Source organism: Thunnus thynnus, chromosome 16 (assembly GCF_963924715.1).
Source record: "Thunnus thynnus chromosome 16, fThuThy2.1, whole genome shotgun sequence".
Lineage (NCBI taxonomy): Eukaryota > Metazoa > Chordata > Actinopteri > Scombriformes > Scombridae > Thunnus > Thunnus thynnus.
In genome coordinates, this window is record NC_089532.1 from 25,318,402 (window position 1) to 25,341,808 (window position 23,407).

Genomic DNA, 23,407 nt, shown 5'->3' on the forward strand with positions numbered 1-23,407 from the left:
TCATCGTTACTCTACGCTGCTATATCATGCTTCTGTGAAAATGTGTGAGACCCCTTTCAGATTGGTAAATGATAGAAACGTGGATCCATTCCGGCACGTGAGGTCCTCAGGTGGACATCAAAGATAATTCCCCTCACTATAAAGCAATTCAGTAGAGTATGTGGGCTGAGGATCAAAGAGTGCCTGCACTTTGTCATCCTTAAGCCCCTCTATCACCCCCCCCCCCCCTCCAACCCCCCTTAACCTGAGCATGGTACAGTGAGACCACACACAAACATACAGACACAAACACACACCTGTACATAATGCATGCCAGCTAACCTCACAGGGGAGGGTCACAGCACGGTTGACACCAGTGTTGAATGAGGGTCTGAGGATCCGATCCTCCTTGTTTTTTGTGATCTGTCAAAGTGAACAATGACCTTGGACAGTTCAAAAATAAACCGCAGAGTGTATCAGTGCTTTTAGAGCCCGCAGCCACCCTGGTGCTGTCGGATGCCAAAAGAGAAAAAGAGCTGTTTTGTTAGTCATCAGCTTCACACTAGGGCAGGGAATCAATCTACCTCCCTCTGTGTACAAGAATATGAGAAAGTTGAATTATGTGTCTCTGTATGTGTGTGTATGCATCATACACACACACAAGTGTACACACAAGTGGGTAAAGCATATGCAGTATTATATTGTTCACTTGGTGGGTGTATTTCCAAGAATGTGTATATTTAGACACATTTCCAGGGGGTGGAAATAATGTGCTGTCATTACAGTAATTTTGTGTATTTATATTTTTAACATGCAGTTTTCACTTTTGCTGTACCCAAAGTTTAGTATATGTTCAAGTTTAAAATGTATGTCATTATTTATTATTTCAGCAAATCTTACTCTCGCACCTGTAAATGAGTAACTTTATATTGGTGTATTTTGAGTTTTTTCTATTGAATTAGTTGGTCAAGTACAGTATAATTTGACCAAAGCCATTTACATTACTGTATTTTCTGACCTTTTCAGGTCCTCATTAGCATTACAGCATACACTGTTTGAGGAGGAAAGTGGGCCTGGTAATAAGTCCTAGTCATTTTTTGATTTTTGATTACATAAATGGACACTCAAGAATCTGGTTCAATCCAGTTTCAGCGAGCAATGCAGCAAGAAACATTAGGTCACAGAGCATATAATCGTAATTTAAGATTAAATGTACCAATAAAAAATAATGCTCCTAATTTACAGGAACTAGATTTATACCTACTGGAAGTACTTTTTATGCAAAAGTGAAGAATTATATGAATTCAAAAACTGAACCATGTGTACTGCAAAGGTAAAAATTTGCCTTTTAAAAAATATTCATATTCAGAAAAATTCAGTGATGAATTGCTGTGATGAGGCATTAAGAGTATGGTATGGAGTGTTATTTTGCTTTTGGCTGTTGAGGCTCATAGGTACAGTAGTTTTTTTTATGAAAGTATGTTTTAATATTATAATTAATTGTCATATTATAATGCTGTAATCAATTACACAGATGGTTCGTGTGTATAGTGGTGGAGGAAGTATTCAGATCCTTTACTAAAGTAAAAATACAAATACTAACATATAAAAATACTTAATTACAAGTTAAAGTCCTGCATTTAAAATCCTACTTAAGTAAAAGTACAGCAGTATTATTAGCTAAAGTTACTTAAAGTATTAAAAGTAAAAGTACGTGTTTTCCACAAAATCAGTCCATTACTGATATACAGTAAATACATATTATAGTTACTAAGTATTATAATTAAATGACATTATATTATTAATATAATATTATTTATTATATATATTGGGCCCCTCCAAAGGGTCACCAAAGGGGTTGTGAGATGATTGATGGGAGAGGAGAAAGAAATAACAAAGTGATACACAATTTGTATTCTTTTATCTTTTTGTGAAATATTGTTGAAATGTTCTTGATTTTATCGAGTGTATCCTTTTTGGACCGGAAATGGCTGTTGATGACATGAAACCGTGTAAGAAAGGAAAATGTCTCTTCAGTGGAACCACAAACAACTCACAGATATCTGAAACATGACTAAGAGCTCAAACTAGATTGCTTTTTTGTAAGGGGTCACAGGCCAAAAGGATTGGGATCCACTGGTTTCATCTTTAATAATGTGTTGTATTTTAGAAATTTATTATGTGTGTTTTTTATTGTAAAATCTAAATCTGAAAAATAACTAGTGACTAAAGCTGTTGAATTAAGGTAGTGGAGTAAAAAAAAATTCCTTCTGAAATATAGTAGAGTGGAAGTGTCAAGTAGAAGAAAATGGATATACTCAAATGAAGTACAAGTACCTTAAGTACAATTTTAAGTACATAGTAAAATTTACTTGAGTAAAATTACTTACTAAGAGTTACATTCCACCATCGCCTGTGTGGAAACCATTAGTCAACCGCCTACTTCTCTTTTCTATAAACTGTAACATTGATGCTAAAATGTATCCATGATTGTAGCTTATTTAATAAATACTTGCAGTTTTAAAACAAAGTCTGCTCACAAGAGGTTCTGCCCAAAAAAATCAAGGCCCTTTGCTTTGATAAAATGCACAAATTCAAAAAATTTTATTTTTGGTGGCTATATGATTAGAAACAAGACTTAAACATATTGACCACAAATCAAGCAAATACTATATATATTATACTTCATCACAGATGATAATTTGTGCAGCTTGCTTGTTGACTGAACACTGTCAAAGACAATCATAAAAAAAAAACACTGTATTTAACATATTGCACTTTAAAGTCACTACTCAGTTGCAGTAACAATAGGAACAAGGAACAATGTACTGAATTTGAAATTTGAGTTTTTAATTTTTTATCATAGACTGAAAAATGCCTCTTTAACAGTTTAACACTGAAAAAAATGCTGTACAAGCGCCAGTAAATGTGTGGGATACTTTTGTGCTCTTTCCATTCCGGCACACTGCAAAATATATTAACATGACTGTACCTCCATGACCTGACACTCTTTAAAAAAAAAAAAAAAAAAGAAGAAAAAAAAGAAAAAGACATGTGCTTTCGTCAACTCTCCCTTTCATGTTCCCACACCTGGCTACAGCATCTCTCCACCCTGCATCACCACATCAAATAGAGGCTCCAGGGCAAACTCACATCCACTTTATCCCCAAGGGGGAGGCTGACTCAGCCAAAGAGCACATCTGCCCTGTTGTTTTTACTACGATTCCCATCTATCCCTGCCCCTGTCGCTCATCTGTCATCGGCTGACAGTCAAGCCGTGAGGTGCCATTACTGACTTACTTACTCCCCTCTTCATACCAGAGAGTTTACATGTATAGCTAAAGGCTACAGTGGTGCTATTGATGTGCTGGTGGGGGTCATGACCCAGGAGGTAAAGTTGAGTCACTGTGAAAAGCTGTGTGTATGTGTGGGTACTCATAACATCTCAAACCTCTGATCTTTATCTTTTACAGAAGAGGATATTTTTTTTTTTTTTTTTACCTATGCATGACTTAGTGTCACACAAGTTTTCCACTGTTACTAATTGTTGATTGGACATATTTCAAGTGCATCACGTGTTGATTTTATCAATCATGAGTTAACTGACTGTTCACTAAACTCCTCCTTCAAACAATTGTCAAATTATAGCTTAGCAACAGTAACCTAGCACGGCAGGCCTATCTCTCCACATGCTGGAGTGGTGTGCATGAAGTTGTAGTCAGAGAGATATTTCACAGTGAGTTTATCTGCTATAATGTAAGCTGCAATCATTAGCATGTACGGATAACTAGCTTACATTGGTAACCAGCCTTTTTATTTTAAAGGTCAATGAGCATATCAATAACTAACTACATTAGTTTGTTAAATTACAGGTTTAATTAACAAAGCCCAGTTCACAACTAGCACATCCACTGTGATACAATTAGCAACTTTGTCCTGCTCTATATTAGAATTTGGTAAGTTTAAGCTCCAGCAACCTTAGCTAACCTTACTTGAGATAGCATTAACACATTGGTTAGTCCTCATTCTAAAAGCCTTTTCTCTTGTAACGTTAAAAGTGAAACATACTGTTTGCAACTACGAAGAAGTAAGCTAAGCAGCCAAACAGGGTTATGATAGAACTAAATATTTTTTTCTTTTCACTTCTTATGGCTAACTAGCTCTACACTGAAATACAAGAAAAATGTTGTTTCTTTATTTCCATGTCCTCTACATGCATCATCAACCAGTGAGAATGCTCACTTTTTATGTGGGACATGAGCTTAAGTCTCAGTTTTTTTAACGCATTAGTAAGGATGTAGCCTTCAAGTGTATATTTTCATTTCTTGTTTTAAAAAGAGCCAGCTGGAAACATTAAAAAGTCAGCTGGAGAAAACCTTTTCAAAGAACTCATGGTGCTAACGTTAGCTTAATTAGCCAGTTAGCTACAGTAGTGAGTCATTTCAGCCAAAAAAAATCAATGGTTCCTTGCTAGAAATCATGTTTCTTGCCTACCTGTGTGTGAAATCAATAACCTTTTGTTTGAAAAATGACTAAGAATTCTAACTGGTAAATTTGCCACCGTTATCACCCTAACTTGCGTATGTGCCGTGCGAGGATACAAAGCTTGACAGGTGCAGCAACCTTTTGCTTACCTATTAATGTGAGTGTATACTGCTGGAAGTAGCCATTAGAAGATGGGTACACTGTGGTCATAAAGGGATGGACATGGTTAACAGCAATACTCAGGTAGACTATGGCGTTTAAAGGATGCTCAACTGGTAAGGGGCCCGCAGTGTACCAAGAAAATATCCTCCACACCATTACACCACCACCACCATCCCAGTAGATCAGCAGTTTCTGAAATACTCAAACCAGCCCGTCTGGCACCAACAACCATGCCATGTTAAAAGTCACTTAAATCACCTTTGCACCCCATTCTGATGTTTGGTTTGAACTTCAGCAGATCATTTTGACCATGTCTAAATGGATTGAGTTGCTGCCACATGACCGGCTGATTAGGTATTTGCATTAACGTGCAACTGAACAGGTGCACCCAATAAAGTGTGTGTGCGTATGTGTGTGTGTGTGTGTGTGATTCATCACCTCAGACTCATTACAGCAAAACACATCAGAGGCTCTGTAGAAATCTGGATCCAAGTCAGCAATGGCCGGCGCTGGGTTGAATATTGTCTTCACTGTAACAAGAAAGCAGGCAGTAATCCATTTTATTGACCATAGTGTCAAACATTATAATCTATAGGTCAGTCAGGATAACAGGCAGTCATTAACAAGGTTGAACAAATATAATTGTTCTAAATAATGCAGCCAGTTATAGTTGTCAGCTCGCTTTTTAAAGGATACAATTTTGACAATGTCCCCCAGTGACACATTTTACAATTGCGTGATGCTTTTTTTTTTCCTCCATTTGCTAAGCTTCACTGTCAAGGTCTGGCATTACCTTAATTAAGCTTTCAATGGGAACAAAGGCTAGTGGGCTACCGCTGGGGATTGCTCTCGCAGGCAAAGCTCAAGTGGATAAGCTTCTATAAAAAGACACCTTTTAAACGATTAAATTAGCATTCCCCGGAAAAGAACGCTGCAAAAAAGACTGCTGCTCACATCCTGTCGCTGTAACCCCTGCATTTCCAGGACTGTATGTGTGGAAAAGACTCATCATGAGGTATATAACCCTATATACTGTATTTGTGTCAGTGTGTGGGTGAGATGAGTTGTGACCCTTTCTGTGTGTGTTAAGGAGCGCAAGAGAGGGAGAGAGCGAGAGAGAGCAAGAGTGTTTGTCAGAAGTAATCCTCTGTACGTGTTGCACATCACTGTCTAATGCATATTCATGAGCGGCAAGCATTAATGCGTCTAATACCATGATTTCTGTGTATGTGTGAGGATAAGCCCAGCTGGACGAAGCGATTAATTCTGATATCTCTGTGTACAAAATAAAGCCTCATGCAAGTGTGTGTGCATGTGTGAGGGAAATATATGTTTAGTGTTGGTGACATCAAAGTCTGTTGTGTAAAAGTGTGTGCCTACTTTCCGCGTGTGTGTGTGTGTGTTTGCGTGGGCACGAGAGCAGCTGCGTGGGTTTGCGCAGGGCTTTGGCCACCTGGCGCTTTGAGGTGGATGCTGGGTTGCTCGCAAGTGAAAGTGGAAATAATATCTCCCTTTTTCAACACACACACGCACACACACACTTGTACTGCACTGCATGTATAACCGCATGAGCCAAGGCCATGTCACAAAAAAAAAGTGACACTGGGCTCTCTGTCTCTTCTTCCTGTCTCTGTCGACTGAATTGCACCTCAGTTTTCATCATTTGGTTTCCAAGACAAGTGCAAGATCTCGATGTCTCTCCGTTCTGCATAAAAGGAGGCATCTCCTATTTTTTTCCTTGCCTTTCCTCATCCTTCTGTATCTACTTCTCATCTCCTCCTTTCACTATGAAATGCAGGTTTAATCTCTTTTTATTCTTGGATTTATTTTATCTTCACCACCTACAGAACTTTTTTTCAGCAACACTTCTAGCTGGCAACAAAGTGAATGTCAGATGTGTCATGATCCTCCTTAAAGTGCTCACAGACACTTTATTAACTACTACGTGAATTTAGATTTAATATTGAACGTTTAATATTTAAATAATTATGTTGCCTGAACTTTGGATACTAGAGAAAATACTATTTTGCTCTGTAAACACAAGAAGAGAGCAGAGGCCGAGTTCTCAATCAATTTCTGATGCAGTGAGTCTGAAGAACATTAAAGAACTCTTGAAGATGAAAAAGATGCTTGAGGAAAATATTTTTTTAGTATCTCTCAGGCAACACATGCAGATAAGGTATATTAAAAGCCTTTATTTACTCTGAGAGTTAATAAAAAGGGAAACCTACTGGATTTTCTAATGTTATGCTTTAGTTTATCTGGATCTAAATGAAGAAATAGATTCATGATGTGCTATCATTTGTTATCTTGATAATATTAACATTTTTGATATTACTGGAACAGTGTGTTTTATTTGTATAAATTCTGGTTTATTATCAATTGTTTTTATTACCTTTGCCACGATGAATCACGATGACATCAGTTGGCATTCTTAAATATTAATATGCCAGACTAAATAGGCTTTTATATACTGTGCCTTTTGTTCTTTTGCTGCCTACAGGCCTCAGTACACTTCAGATAAAAAGCTCTAACAGTGTCTGAAACTCCCTTTTTTCCAGCAGCAAAATCAAACATTTTTTTTGTAACTCTCCAAAGCAGACTTTTTTTTTTATTCTCTCTCTTCACACAACTACTTTCGTCACTTCTCATGTGTGCATCACCGTGAACGCCTCCGAGGAGAGACTGTCCGAAAAGCGTGCGCTGGTATATATCCATTTAAAACAATTTACTGTGTTGAGACAACAGAGACACGCTAAACAGGAGGCAGCCAGGAAAAGGTTATGATGGTAGGTCTCCCTGCCTTTAGTGCGTCAATTCTTTACAGCTATTAACATTTAAGCCTTTAGATGTGGTCTAACAATGCATCATACAACCTATTTTGTTTGAAGCACACTGAACTCTTAATCATAATATTAATATCACATTTAATATAAAAAGATGCAATACGATATGCTTTACAAAACATAAAAAACACAAAAAACAGATGCAAGAAATAGGAACATTAAAAACATAACAAAGGATTTAAAATAGGGAGATTTAAAATGAAATGAATAAAATCAACAGTAAATAAAATGCCAATTAACAGGCTACTGTAGGTGAGTGATATATAAAAGGTTTCCAGCTAAGAGAAAGAATATATGAAGAACACTTATTTGCTGCAACTTGTACTGTCAATAAACAATCTTGATTAAGAGAAAGGGGACTCAGTCTTTGCTCTTCTCCCTCGTTACGCTGTTCTGCACTTAACTGTAAAATTGGAGCGTGTGTGTAAACCCTGTGCTGATTATGTAAGCATGATAATGTTGTTAAGTGGAGAAACATATGTGGAGTACTTAGTGGCATTAACAGACACCCATCAGTCACAACAATCTTTTTGAAGTGAGGCGCTAACCACATACGCTATGTAAATAAGATTAATGGTGAAAATATCACTGAATCATGTAAAAGGCTTACTCATGCTGTTGTCTTTCTAAGACTATTGTCAATAATTGTATTATTATTTGCAGTCATCTGCGACGCTGAGGAGGAAGTACGATTTTGTCTTCCACTATCTGCTCCTCTATCTGCCACCTGCGGTGTGACCACAGTGTTTACGTCAAGCATGTCATGTTCAGCGCTGATGTCGTATGCATGTTCCCGGTGCTCATGAAGTATACATGCAATAAGCGACTAGAAGACTGCCGAGGATGGAAGCTTATCAATATGCGCACATGAGCAGCTTGCGTGAAATCCGTAATACACTGATGCATGAAGGAATCTGCCTCGCTGATGCAAGGAGCTGCTACTGTAGACGTCATATTTAACCAGTCTGTCAAGTCTCAGGTTGCTTTGTTTTGCTCTCCAGGTGTTAGTGAAACCACACAAATACACTCCGGCACATAAACAAATACACACACACACACACACACACACACACAGCTGCTGGGACAGATGTGGTAATACTGGGCTGTGTGCATACTGAGTCACGTCTGGCAGGAGAGTGTGCGTGCGTGTGTGTGTCATGACTCTGGGCTTTTTTGCTCGGAGGTTCAAAGTCTGGTCGCACATGTGCTGGAAGAGCGGCCAAGAACGCTGGGGGAAATGTTTCAGAAAGTACAAAAATACAGCAGTTTGTCGCTGTGGTCGATTTAAGAGGAAAGGTGGATGGAAAACAAGGGCAGAGCGAAACAAGAGGAAGATGGAGATAGCTCACACACTTTTACATGCATGAACACGCACACACACACACACACACACACACACACACACACACACACAAAAGACATGAGTCATCAGTGCGTATGTGAAAGGGCTTTAAGAGGCTCTAATTGCATCTGGTGAGAAATATAAAAGCGGCTTCTTGCTCAGACAAGGAAGGGAGTGGGAGGGGAGGGGGGGTGGTGGGGATGTGGTGAAGACGGAAGAAGAAAGAAAGAGTGAAACTACACAACTCCTACCATTTCCTCAGTTCTTAGAATTAATTTAACTCGATGAACTTCTCCATATTAAATGGTAGATGGCAATAAATTACGCATATTCATGTTTTCTTCTCAAATAATTACATGCAAGGAGAATAAACTCTTCCTAATAGGTTATCTTGACAAGTGTTGAAAGCTGGCATCCACAGTATGTGTGGCTTGATGGTGACATTTGCGTAATTTGAGCGGCGCTTCACCCCCGCGTCATTAAATCCTCACCGCCAAACCCATTAACACCCATTCTCTCCAGAGAACTCCATTTACGCAATGCTGTGGTACGTCGAGGTGGCATCTTTGCCAAGCGTCTTCGTTCGCTTTGCCTCTCTCCCGCCACATGCCGAGCCTAATCCCGTGGTACGGTCGACGCGGTGAGGAGGGGGGCTTGGAGAAAGAGGGTGGCGCTCAGCGAGGCCATCTGGGTATCCCATCTGCAACACAGTTATGGCTGCAACTCTTTCGTTCTGGCAGCCTGCAGCGAGCGATTACCGGCGACAGGCCCTGATGACAGGGGCGAGAAGCTCCCCAGACGTCTCCGATGACGTTGAGGACTTCTAATAATAGGATGCTGTTAAAGATGACTAGCTCGGTAACCTGGTTATCAGGAAATGGTTTGAAGAAGGAGGGGACTGAGGGAGGGTAGCGGTTTAAAACAGGGTTTTGTTTATTGTTTCGGGTTTTAGGAATGCATGTACAAAAATGGTGGTTGACGCAGAATGTGAGGGGACAGAACAAACATCAAAATACATTTCCATTTTAAGTTTGTCCACTTCCCACATTTTACTTGATAAAGTGATTCCAGTTCTTGGGAAGCCTCTCTCTGTAGGATTGTAAATGTGGAATGTAAACAGACTAATGACTGTATCTTTCTATCATAAAAAAAGCATCATAACACTAAGGTCAGACTTTAAAAATCACTGATTGATAAATCAATTGATTAATAAAAGACAGACAAAATCTTGAGGTATGTTTAAAGTGAGATTATGTCGTTTCTGCTGAAGAGCTGCTACTGTGGCCGCAAGTAGCAATTACTGAATTCTCTTAAGTCAGTTGCTTTAAAGTTGTCTTTAAGGCTGGGGTATCTTTGAAACAAACTAGTTAGAACAAAGTGTCTTCTGAACACATCTGAGGGCAAAAGTGCTCTTCTGTTCTGAATCACCACACTGGCAGATCATGTCATCACATAGTGTTGCACTTGTTTGTACACACAAAAAGTGATGAAAGTAGTTGTATGAAAAGAAGGGAACAGCTCCTGCTTACTTTCTCACCTACACACACCTGGATAATCAATGTGTGGAGTGGGTGTGCTTGTTGAGTTGTCTGTTGCAGCCCCGCCTAATACTGACATTGGCAAGGTGTGGGGGAGTGGGTTTCACACGGTGTTGGACAATCCAACATGCTCTTTGGTTGAAATGTACTGATGCCTTTAGGCCACTGCCAGAGATCAAGTGGAATGAGACCACAAGCCAAGAGGAAACAAAACATGTCTCCTGCTGAGCGTGTTTACTACTTGTACTAGCTTTGTGATAAGATTTGTGTATCTCTCTATATAAAGCAAGGAATCTCTGTCTGTCTGTATGTATGTATGTTTGTATTTATGTATGCATGTTTGTCCTTCACATATCTCGAGAACCATTCATCTGATATACTTCATACCTGGCAGGTGGATTGCTGTAGAATGGAAACACGGACAGCGCCAGTCTGCCATTGCAACCCACATTGCGACATAGATGGGGTTACATCCGTAGTGATAAGAACTATCAGAGAATGAATGGAAAAAGTTCAAAGAGTTAAGCTCTATTCCTGTTCCTCACATGCGGGAACTTTGTATGTATGTGCAGGATGTCTCAGCCACGTTTTGAATGGGCACTGCGGTTCATCCCATTAACTTCAGCTCAGCTCAAAATTGTAGTCTCCCGATGTGTGAGGCGTTTAAGGAGCATTGGTAAATTGTAGCATCTACTGATAGCCTGCTTGTGAGGTGTTTAGGGAGTTTTCGTAAATTGTAGAGTCTACCAATAGTCTGCATGAGAGGCGTTTAGGGGACGGGCACTGTTCTCTCTAGGTATTGAGAAATCGGGCCGTTCCGAATGGGCACGTTTTAAACAGGCACTGCACTAGTCTGTCTAGTCTAGTCTAGTCTATATAAAGCAAGGACTCTCTATCTGTCTGTCTGTCTGTCTGTCTGTATGTATGTATGTATGTATGTATGTTTGTCCTTCGTATATCTCGAGAACTGTTCATCCGATCTAGGATGAGGAAATACGGAGTGGAAATACGGACAGCGCCACTCAGCCATTGCAACCCACAATGTGGTTGGAGGTGGGATTACATCCGAAGTGTTAATAACTTGAAAAAGTTTAAGAGACTTAAGCTCTCCTATTGAACTGTGTACTGTGAATGAAACTTGGCATGTACCTTCAAGACTTACTGCAGGATAGGGCTGGGCGATATGACCAAAATCTCATATCCCTATATAGGTCATTTCATATCCTGATAACGATACCTATCCCAATACAGCACATTTTAATTCAATGAATTAATAGTTGGTCCGTCCCCTCCGTCTTCCCCCACCAACATAAAATCGCCTCGATGTGTGCTTTTACATAGCATGCAGGTGTTCTGGATTCAGAGGTGTGACGGAGATCAGATTGATCAGTGCTGTAAACTCTGCCATGAGGGAGGACAAAGATGTTACTAGGACGAGGGGAGGACATTTCTCCTCGTTTGATAACGTTAAAAGTTAAGTTAGACTTTTCTGTCGGCTTCCTAACTCACTTTAAAAAGACAAGAGGAAAGAGAGAGAGAACAGCTGTGGTCAAGTGAGCTAGAGGGTGAATGAAGAGAGGGAGCGCTGGTAGCGAGAAAGCCAGTGAATCAGATCAATAAAACGTTATTTTCTGATTGTTTCACAGCGGTTACGTTACCCTGTGGCTGTAGCAAAGACTCTCACACACTGAGCTGAAATTAAAAGAGCGCACATAAATTTGGTAAATAACATAATAACAATAACACTCTACTGTGTTTTGCTGTCATTTATAGTCGCCGTCTCGCTGCTTCTCTGCTCTTTCTCGGTGCGGGCGGGGCTGACAGACAGCGGTGGAGAGATGACAACAACTAAACTCGTTATGTTACTGTAAATAAAGCTTTGCGAGTAAAAAGCCAAGAAGTCAAGAAGAGTAATTTATTAATGTAATCTGTGTAAAAGATGGACAGACTCCAAATGACAAAAAATATTGCCGTTAAGAGTGTGAACGATATAGCATAATATGACATGATAGACATTTTTCTCTCGTCACACAATATATATGTCATATTGCACAGCCGTACTGCAGGATGTCTCAGACACGTTTTAAATAGGCACTGCAGTTCATCTAACTAAAAAGGAAGAAATATGTCTGTATGTCTGTCCTTCACAGATCTTGAGAACCGTTAATCCTATCGCCTTCACACTTGGTGGGTGTATTGCTGGGGACTCAAGGATGTGCAGTGTCAAATTTGCGCAATTTGGATATGCAAAACATTTAATATTAATAAGCTTTGAATAAACAGGTGAACAGTGAGCTGCTCAGCTCTGTGTCTGAGTGCAGCGGAGGGCTGTTTGATATAAACACTGTCACATCACAGCAGGGCAGGGCTTCTGAGCTCCGATCTTCTGAGCTTGATCCGCTCTGACTGTCTGAGCGGGACAAATGCACGCGCCCTGCTCAGTGAAACTGCCCGAGAGAGAAGAACGAGTGCAAACAGGAGAAAAAAAGACAGGCAGCGGCAGTAAAACTAGCCAATAGGAGTGCAGACATGTTTTACTGGCAGCAGAATCAACCAATGGAAGGCCGTAAACTGCTTCTACGGTTCAACCTCAGTTTAGTCTCACTGGTGAAGTTTCTGTCTTGATTAAAACCATTTAATTTATTAATTCCTTATCATTTTAAATTAGTTTTGTAAAGTTTGTCAATTGATACAAACATATGCAGCAGAGAAGTACATTGACACCCACACACCTTTGTTGTCCTGAGCCATGCGTAGTGCCTGCAAAGATATTGTCGGGCTGATCTCCAGCTGGCAAACCAGCACTTTTGCACAGCTGATGGCTGGAACAACTTCCTGTAGATCCTTGCTGCTTAGTAGCATGTTGGCACCGGCCACAATCACAATGGCATTCTCACCTGTGCATGGACACCAAATGAGATGTGTGAGAACACAACAGCCACTGAATGATAACTGCTAGACTCCATGGGAACTCTCAGGTCCATAACTAGGGTTAAATTGGGGCTATATGACATAAAAACTGCAGTGATATACTGCACATTTTATTTTTACTAACTGTGCCTGCCAAGTCAGAAGGGCAATAAACCAACTGACATTTGGCTTTGGAGAAATTAGATATCAGTGTAAAATGGGAGCTCATTGACACTCTTCAGTAACCTAATCCATCTGCCTTCAAGGCATTTATGAACTACAAAATCAATGACGACTTTAAATGAACTGTGGCATTCAGGTACTTGTTGTATTAAGCATAAACACAATTTGTCATTATATTGTAACCTACAAAATACTTAAGATAAACCCAATTTTCAACACATAAACCCTCATATTCCTATAGCTATATTTATAGTTGATTTATTGGTTTGGTTTTGTTCTTGAACCTTCCTTTTTACCAATTTAGGAAAGAGCTGAACACATATAATTGATTGATCTTTTCACACTAATGCACAATGGCACAAGCACAGTGTTTTATGGATTATTATTTGTGCATTTCTATCTCTTAAAGTGCCACTATTAGATACACCTGTGTCTACTTACAAAACAATTGATTTTAACAATTGACTGCATTGTACATATGGGGATATACTTTAAAACATTTCCTGTCTATGTTAAGTGGTAGAAAAAGGATGCAGACACAATAGTGCATTCACACCTCACAGCGTTTTACATCACCTGACTGTATTTGCTATATGACAGAAATTGCTCTCTGCGTGGAAGGGCTTGGATTGTGGCAAATTGGAACCTGTGGATACTCAGCATTGTTTGGTGCACTTAAGCATTTGTGTATGTGAGTGCGTCTGTGTATATGCAGCGATTACAGTCACTTGAGTAGTGGTGAGTCTATGGCCTTACAGAACGCATGGGTGTGTGTGTGAGAAATGGTGAGAAAGAGTGCACTTAAAGCACACATGCACTCTTGGTTGTGTGTGCATGCTACCATTTCTACAACTCGAAGAGCTTTTAGGATCTCAGCAGGGTGGTATAGACTAGCGGCAAAAGCATTTACCTGCATCGTTGACAATGATGGAGGCAGCTCCTGTGGCTGCGTCAGAGGTCTGCCCTACAAAGTCTGAGAAAGAGAGGGAAGATGAAAGGTGCAAAATAGACTTTGAAAGCATTATTTGTCTTTCTGCAAAAAAATAAACTTTTTTCTGGCTTTTTTTCCTTTTTCAAGCTGTGGCCAAAAACTGAGAACAACTTTTAACAAACACATCTAAAAAAAGACAAAATGTCAGCAAACTAATCCCTACTAATTGCTTGCAAGTGCATTTGGCTCTATAACTGGTTTTGGCTATGAAAAGTAGACAGACCAGAAACATCTGGAGTCTAAATGTGCACTGCATAGCCTTTGAAAAGCAACTATATTTCACAACAAATCCATTTGGCTTAACAATCACTAGCTATAACACTAGGTTCTTTCAAAAGTAGAGAAACTTTCTGGTATATCCATAAGCCTTGAGTGACTACAAAGAATTTACCAAATGCAGACTAAAAAGCATGGCCCTGAATGTGATCTTTGTGCCTTGCAACATGGAAATAGCAATCAAATTGGCATGTAATGCAAAACAAACATCTATCTTACATGTGTGTACGCCATTGTCCTTGAAATTCTGGATATAATTGTCTCCAAAGAAGTCTTTACCAACCTAGGAAAGATGGAAGGCAAAACGATTACAACAAAGAAAGTGTCAAGCTGGGTCAGACTTGGTTAGCGGCAACTTTTGAAAAGTAGTATACTCAAACCTCAGTTGGGTTGGATTTTCGTGTGCCCTGCCAGCATACTGGCAAAGTGCCGCCGCCGAAAATGTGCAAAAACGAACACACAAAAGTCAACAAACGCACACACGTGCAAACACACGACCAGCTGCGCCAAGCCTTGAAGACACGATAACCCCGCCTTCACGCCTCTTCATGCCCACCTCGCTTTCGTTTTCTTTCCCTCCTTCCCCTCTTCGCCTGATCCGCACTGGGATGTCCACATCTGTAGCTACTTTGGGTTGTGGAGGGGTCCCCACCTTGCCCAGAGGCGCCTACTTCGAACCCACGCTTTTCAAAAAACGTGCCAAAACGCGGGCACTTCTAGCTGCCTGTGATAGTGGGTTGGGCTGGTATTGGCTGCTTGGCCCCATTCTCTTTGAAGAGCGGTCTTCCGTCTTGGATGTTTTTGACAAGCCCGGGTGTCTATTTTTGGGTTCTCCCCATGCCCGGAGAGCTCCTCCCGCACTGGGTTGTTATCGATTGGGCCTCTTTGTTCTGACAGAGGTGGGGCTTCGTTGCTTTAGTGCTCGGGTTGAAAGGCCACTCTGAGCTTACTGATTGGAGACTTGGGGTTGTATGGTATGGGAATAGGAATTGTTTGAAGGCTCGCAAGCGTGGGTGGGCGTATGCATGCGGTATGGTATTGATCAAGAGAAAATGAGGCACGGAGAGTTGATGTGGTGAAATGACTTAAGTGTGAACAATGGTTTTTGGGAGTTGTTAACTAGTTGGTGGACTATGGTAGCTGATGGCTGATTATTTGTACTGAGTAAGACATGGATGAGCCAAAGGTTGGCAACTCTTTTTTCTCTGTGGACGTACACACATTCATGCTAGGAACCAAACAAACACACACTGAAACACAAACTAATACAGTGGTGCAGTGTATGGCTGTAAACTTGATTCTGGTGTCATACCTTGCAGACCATAGCAGTCTTAGCCCCCAGTCTTGCAGCCTGAATGCATTGGTTGGCCCCTTTTCCTCCAAAGCCGATGAAGAACTTATGGCCGTGGATGGTTTCCCCTGCTTTGGGTAGCCTTGGTGCCTTGCTGAGGGTAAAACACAGATAGTGAGCACAATCTCGAGGAGTACAGATTGACTTAAGGAATTTATCTGATAAGATTTAGGGGCCAAAAAAATGTAAGGTTCCCCTCTTACACAGATGCTTAAACATGCTTGGAGTTTGAATATGAATTATTTTTTTCATCTCAACTCTATAGACTTTTTAAACTGCAGATAAAAGTTTGATTTTTTTTTTTTTTTTGGCATTGTGAATGTTCTGCATTCAAACCAAGGTACAAGGGGAAATGTCAAAATGTGAAGGTAACCCTTCAGGGCTAAATCATTCCCTGGCTACGCTATTTATTTATGCTTGTAAAATGTGCAAAAACACACAAATGAGAGGTTTTTGTACAGTCTGCAGAAGATTATGTCTCTTGGTTTTTTGAAGGTCTTTCACAGAAAGGTCAACAAAATGCAAACATTGCCAGAATTAATGGAGAATAGGAAACTTTTTTTTTTCCTTGAGTGTTTTTTCACCTCTCCCATATTCCATACTCACTCACAACAGCCACAATAAAAACAGACAGACCATGAACTCAAAAAGTGCTTCATCACTCTAAAAAGTACGATTTTGCCTAGACATTCAGTCAGATATGCCTGTGCAACGTCTCCAAATTTGCAAATGATGCAACAGGCAAAACGCATGGATGTCTCAACTTGACACTGGCTGCACCAGTAATCCTGACTCATCAGTGTTGGGTAAAGTCACTCCCCTCCCCTCAAGGTTGACATGCCACAGGTGGGTGCCCTCAGGGAGAGCTGTCTGTTCCCTGATTCGTCCAATCACAGAGTGGATGGTGAGTAACATGGGGCAGAGACAACAGACAGCTTCATACTGTACGTCAGGACTCTGTGGTTTGGCCCCTGGCCAGTGCTGCCCAGAGCCAAAGGATTTGTGGATGGCAAAATGTTGTCATAAACTTGTTTTTCACCCTGTTGTTGCTCTTTTTTACACTTTTGTGTGTGTGTGTGAGTGTGTTTGTGGCAGGTGTGCTATTACAGTAAGTTCCCTCAATCCCAGGATTTCCAGTAACTGAGACGCTGATGGCAAACACTGGAGGTTGTTATAAATGCTGCTGTTTTTGCACCGGCGTGTGAAAACACTAAAATTCCCAAAGCTATAACAGGATGTAGGGTCAGTGAGGCTGAAATATGGTGAGAAGGAAACGGAACAAAGGCTGAACACATGTAAACACACACGCACACATACACTCACACCTCCTCCACACACACATTACCTACACTACTTCTTGGTGCTTCTGTCTCAGTAAATTTTTAGCACCTGTGTCATCACTGTGTGACTCTTGGTGAGAAAAATATCGCTCATACATTCCAATTCATTTAAACACTGAGAGACTATGTTTCAAGAAATTTTTGCCAAGAGAAAGTCTTATATATATGTATTTTATATGTAAAGATATGTATAAACTTTGTGACAATGGAACTCCAGGAAGTTACTGCACCCGGCCAAGAAATAGTCTGGCATATTACCATCTATAAAACCACAACATGTTGTTTATGCAATTAAGTTAAACGAGATATAACGTGTTAATTAGTGAGCTTTGGAAATGCTCAGTGGTGGAAAGTGACTAAGTACATTTACTCAAGTACTGTGCTTATGTACAGTTTTGAGGTACTTGTACCTAACTTGAGTATTTCCATTTGATGATACTTTATACTTTCTACTCCACTACATTTATTTGACAGCTTTAGTTACTTTTCAGATGAAGATTTGACACAATGGATAATAAAACAAGCTTTTAAAATACAACACATTGTTAAAGATGAAACCAGTGGTTTCCAACTTTTTTGGCTTTTAACGTCTTACAAAAAGCAGTGTGTAGTCAGGGTCACATTTCACATGTCTATGAGTTGTTAACAGCTCCACCAAATAGTGATTTTCCCCTCTAAACCTCTCACATGGTTTCATTTCAATAAATGTTCAAATGATCCAATATTTCACCAAAAATTAAACATTAGAGAAAAAGTCCAATTAAAAACATATTTGTGTATCAGAACTTTGTTTTTTCTTCTTTCCTCTCCCACTAATTATCTCATGACCCCTCAGATTTATCTGCTGACCCTTTAGAGGGGCCTGAACCCTAGGCTGGGAACCACTGGACGAAACTAACTGTATATAAAGTCGTTGAAACTAGCTCCACCTCCAGCAGCTACAACAGTAACATGCTGCTCTAACACTGATGCTTCAGTATTAATAAACCACTACTTTTACTGCAAAACTACATCAAGCTGGTAATACTTAAGCAGGATTTTTCATGCAGGATTTTTACTTGTAATGGAGTGTTTTTACATTGTTGCATTTGTACTTTTACTTAAGTAAAGGATCTGAATACTTCCACCACTGGAAATGCTGGTAGGCAGATTTTGTTTGGACCCTTGGACACAGTTGGGCTAGCATTTTCCCCATGTCAATCTTTGTGCTTAGCTGAGCTAACTGGCTACTGGCGGTGGATTCTACTTTAGCGTACAGACACATTACCCATCTGCTTCAAATACAAATGCAAATTTTGTATTTGGAAATTCTGTTTCATAAGGTTTGTTTTTTTCACATGGTTTGTTTTCTTCACATAGGCTAAGAAGGTAGTCAATCAATAAATGTCATTTTTGATGGAAGAGGATATGATATCACCAATTTGATTTTCTGCCTGTATGAATGAAATTTCATTGTGCATAAGAGCTGCAATGACAATTGCTTGAGAGGTTTGATCTTTTAGAGGCAGTGTATCTGATTGAACAAGTTTTTTTTAGATTTAGGGGACACTTTCACAAACTTTTGGGGGATTTTAAGTTAATTTTAGTAAAGGGTCAAGCTTAAATATGAAAATGGTTGTTTGCTTTCCTGCTGAGAGTTAGATGAGAAAATTGCTACCATTCTTTCATTTGCCTCTTTAGTATAAAACTAGATCCAGGAGACAATTAACCTTTATATAAAGTGAACTTTAGTTCTTCTGCCTGCCCTCTTGTTTAGTGTATGACAAGACTAAACTAACAAAGGGAGTTTCTTTGTCAGGTATTGTGGGTGAAAGGTTCGTCATTTGAACAGGAGAATTTCTGTGACCTTCCTACACAGGTCAATAAACAATGCTCTGCCTTCCTGTTTTATGAAAATGCCCAGGAAACTGATTTGTTGCATAATATTTGATCTAAACATTTAAGTGCAACATAAAGTTTTAACATACAATAAAAGTTAAACAAACACATTTCGAAATTCTTAAATAAACCCACCCACGCCTCCTCATGCCCAGAGAGACACATGTCTATTGTTGTCTGTGGTGAGTGCACCAAACAAACAGGACAGTTATGTGCTAAAGTGCAACCTCAGTGCTTTTTCTCCCACGGAACCAAAGCAGGTGTTCAGTGACGTGCAAGTGTTTGCTTTGAGGCTGGCTCTCATTTCCCTGTCCTCTGACTCTATTAAAGTAATTCCTCAGCTGTTGGTGAGGAACACTGGGAAGTAGACTTGGGCAAAAACAAACTGAAATGATGTTTTCAAGGTTTGAATTAGAGCTTGTTTTTCCAGTTCCACACACAGTATCCAAAGTGAACTTCACAATCAAATGAAAAACAGAGAGAGTTCAAGCTTTTGCCTATATGAATCAACACATACATATAAGTATGGATACCACATGGTTAAACTAAACACAGAGAACCATTTAAGTGTGATAATCCTTCAACTCATATCCCAGACAAGTAGCTCTTCAGGCAGAGGTTTTTGTTCTCATCTTCTGTAATTTTCCTTGTCTGCGAAGGTCCCTCTGGTTGAAGCTTCAGTAAATCAGGGCAAGGTAAAGGGACTTCACAGAGAACAGGTTCAGCAACAAAGCATACCTTACATGGACACGGTAAGCTGCTTTGCTAACAAGAGGTTCAGTGTCGGAGTAGGACGTGGGTGTTTATTTTTGTGTGGTCAGACCATTTGTTGGAGCCACGTGCATGTTGCTATTATTCACTCAGTGGTCAGAAGCAGCCTACATCTGGGGATATAATAAGCCACTTATCAACCTATTCAGTCTCTGAATTGGTCGCACTTATGGAAACATCACATATTTGTTTCTTTTTTTTGTTTTACATTTGCATAAAAGGCGGCCAGACAGAAATTTTAACAGAAGAAATATTGAAAATGTTAGATATCATATTTTAAAAATCAGAAGCCAATATTTTATCTTTTTTTTTTTTTACTTGAAAAGACAACAACACTTGTAAGCAACACTGTCTCATAGTACCTTACTGAACAATAAAAATAATATTCTTTTTCCTGACTTTTTCTCAAATCTTGCTCAAAAATTGCTTATTTTAAATTTAAAAGTGACTTGTTTTATATCTTCAGACCTCAAAATATCTAAATAAAACAATAGGAGAACAGAAAATCATTAGAAATTCTCACAACACATTGACATAAGGATCACAAGTACACAATCCTTCATCTGAATGTGGAGCAAAAAGACTGAGAACCACTGCACTAAAACATGGTCTAAAAGGTTATATAAGAGCTAGAAATCCAACAATTTGCACTCACCTGCAGATGTATTACAATAACCAATCATTTAAGAATGAAACACTTCAGCTACAGTAGCACGCACTGAGTAATATTTTGAGGAATAGTTACACAAAGAAATATGACTTCATGGACTGACTACCTGACAGCTATGTGCTCAAATTTGAGAACCATTCTGTGAAAAACATTGGATAAAATTAGGAGTACTGTGCTTTTATAGAAACAATCCTGTGGTACACATTGGATCTGCTCCAGAATTTGGGGAACTCAGGTTTCAGCTGCAGGTGAAAAGAGTCTCCATTCAGTAAAGTGTGGCAGTAGGGGGCACTGTATGGCTTTGACAATGGGTTAAAATCCTTGCTGGCTCTGCTCCTCCTCTCTGTGCACTGCAGATAGACGGCAATTACACACAACCTTTTACTACCAAACAACATGCTGTAAAAAATGGAGCATAGTATGCTCTACAGCCAGACTGATATTTTATAACAACATGTTACAGAGATTTGTATTACAGTTGTGTGTTTGAATGGCAAAGCAGAAGCAGAGAGAGAGAGAGCGCGAGTGTATGTGTGCGTGCGTGTGTGTGTGTGTTCATGTCTGTCAGTCAATTGTACCACCACACAAACACTGGCTGTTCAAGACAACTGGATTTCTAACTTCAAAGCCATGCATATCACTTTGAAGGGGTGCGAATGTATTCCAACTACCCTCCCCTCTCCCCATTCTGACCTCCATCCAAAAAGCCCCAACCCCACACACACACACACACATACACACTTTCCAGAAACAGACGATTTCCCGTTAGCTTATTAGGGTCTTAATTGACAACTCCTGCCCTTCAAAGCGCAGAGTCATGGGTTGAATTGCTAATGAGCAACAAAATAAATACTTTCAAAAAAAAAAAAAAAAAAAAAAAACAGTAGGAGAAGGCATATGTTTTTGATAAGTGGGGACTTGTGGAACAGAGCGACAACTAAAATGTGACAACTTGAGTTGGAGTGCGTGCTCGCAAGAGTGCCATGAAACTTTTTTTTTTCCCAGAAGCACAGATTGTGGTTGTTTGTTCAGATCAGCCATTTGCTGGCACCCAGGTGACAGTTATTTTTTTCCCGGGTTTTACATAAACGAATACAATACAAACTTTATAATAAAACGGTCGCACAAGCTCGAATGACGCACTTCTTCACGCTGACAGCTGGACGTTTAGTTGGCTGGAGCCCATGTAGACTTCTGACATTGTATTAACGTCATGTGTCTGTTTGATTGCATCACTCCTCACATAGGTTTTGGTAAATGAGGGTGACAAATTGTTTTCAACTAATTCATTGTAACTGGAGTTGATGACTAACCATTTATGGGAAAGGATCTTATTTGGCTAAAGAACCACGTATGAGGATGATGCAACGCTGACATTTTAGTAAGCAGTAATTATCATCTGCACACTTTGAATCCTTAAAACCTGAGTCGGATTTTACAAGTGATGATCAGACCTGCATTGTCTGTCAATGACGGGATCAATTCTTTGGTTTATGTATAACAATAAAAACTTACTGGTGTAATAAATCAATTTTAATACCTTGGAACAACAGCTGATTAAACTATTTTAAGGGTTTTAAAATCAAATGTAAAGATGGATAGTAGCAAAAGGACCATCGATGTTCCCTATAACATTTTGGGCTTTCAGGACAAGCACTGAGCCAGCAGCATTATCTAAGTTTAGACCACTTCCTCTATTCTAGTGTAGACAGGACTGTACAGTCCATTTCAAGCCGTGATGGAAAACACCCTTCACCCCATATGCCATATTTTCCACAAGCATGCATGTCAAAATAAAATCCCTGAAGGAAAATGGTGGTTGTTGTGGTGATTAATAACAATAAAGGGAAACATGTTTTCGGCAAAGACCACTGTGGTGAAACTGTATTAGTTAAAAACAGTGGTTCCTAAATCTTTTGGCTTGTAACCTTGCAAAGTGAAGTAATGTCTAGTTGTGACCTTTAATCGCAGGATATGGTCGCAGTGTGGATATGATTAATGTTCAGTTTAACCTTTTTAGCCATGCTAGCTAGGATGTCAGTGTCGGTTGGCCTGTCAGTCCAGCGCTTTGGTCCAGACTGAAATATCTCAACAACTATTAGATGGATTGCCATGAAATTTTGTACAGACATTCAAGTTCCCCCTTGGGATGAGGTGTAATAATTTTGCTGATCCTTTGACTTTTCCTCTAGCTTCAACATGATAAGTCCAAAATTTTATTTGTCTAGTACTTTAGTTTATGACCAAATATCTGTAAAACTAATCACATTCAGCTGGACACATTCCCATGAGCCTCAGCTGCACTTTGAGTTTAGTGCTAATTAGCAAATGTTAGCATGATATAACACGCTAAACTAACATTAACAACTAACATCGTGTGCATGTTAGCATGCCGACGTTAGCATTTAACTCAAAGCTCCACTGTACCTAATTACAGACTCACAGAGCTGCAAGCATGGCTGTTTTGTTCCCTTTTGGACTGTTTTATTTGAAAGAATTTTAGAACCCAAAGGAGCTGAAAGTATTTCACTAGAAAAAATAAAAATGAGGAAAAAAGTAAAAGAGGCAAAAAAAATAGGGTTAATATTTTGTCTGCATGTTAGCTCAGAGGTTTTACTGGGGTAGGCCAACTAGAGTTGTGACCTCCCTCGTGTTGATGTATATGTTGCCCATTACTTTATTTCT

General features: G+C 39.7%; 1 protein-coding gene across 2 annotated transcripts in view; it reads right to left on the bottom strand.

Moving 5' to 3' along the window:
• The window catches only part of rbks (ribokinase), a 40,788-nt gene that overhangs the window by 12,205 nt on the left and 5,176 nt on the right, over positions 1-23,407 (bottom strand). For both annotated transcript variants that reach the window (XM_067614972.1, XM_067614971.1), the window contains exons 3-7: positions 16,025-16,157; positions 14,932-14,995; positions 14,356-14,418; positions 13,085-13,249; positions 5,065-5,156 (exon numbers count right to left, since the gene is read on the bottom strand). In XM_067614972.1, coding sequence (XP_067471073.1) covers positions 5,065-5,156; positions 13,085-13,249; positions 14,356-14,418; positions 14,932-14,995; positions 16,025-16,157 — 517 coding nt within the window. The remainder of the gene's footprint in view (positions 1-5,064; positions 5,157-13,084; positions 13,250-14,355; positions 14,419-14,931; positions 14,996-16,024; positions 16,158-23,407) is intronic.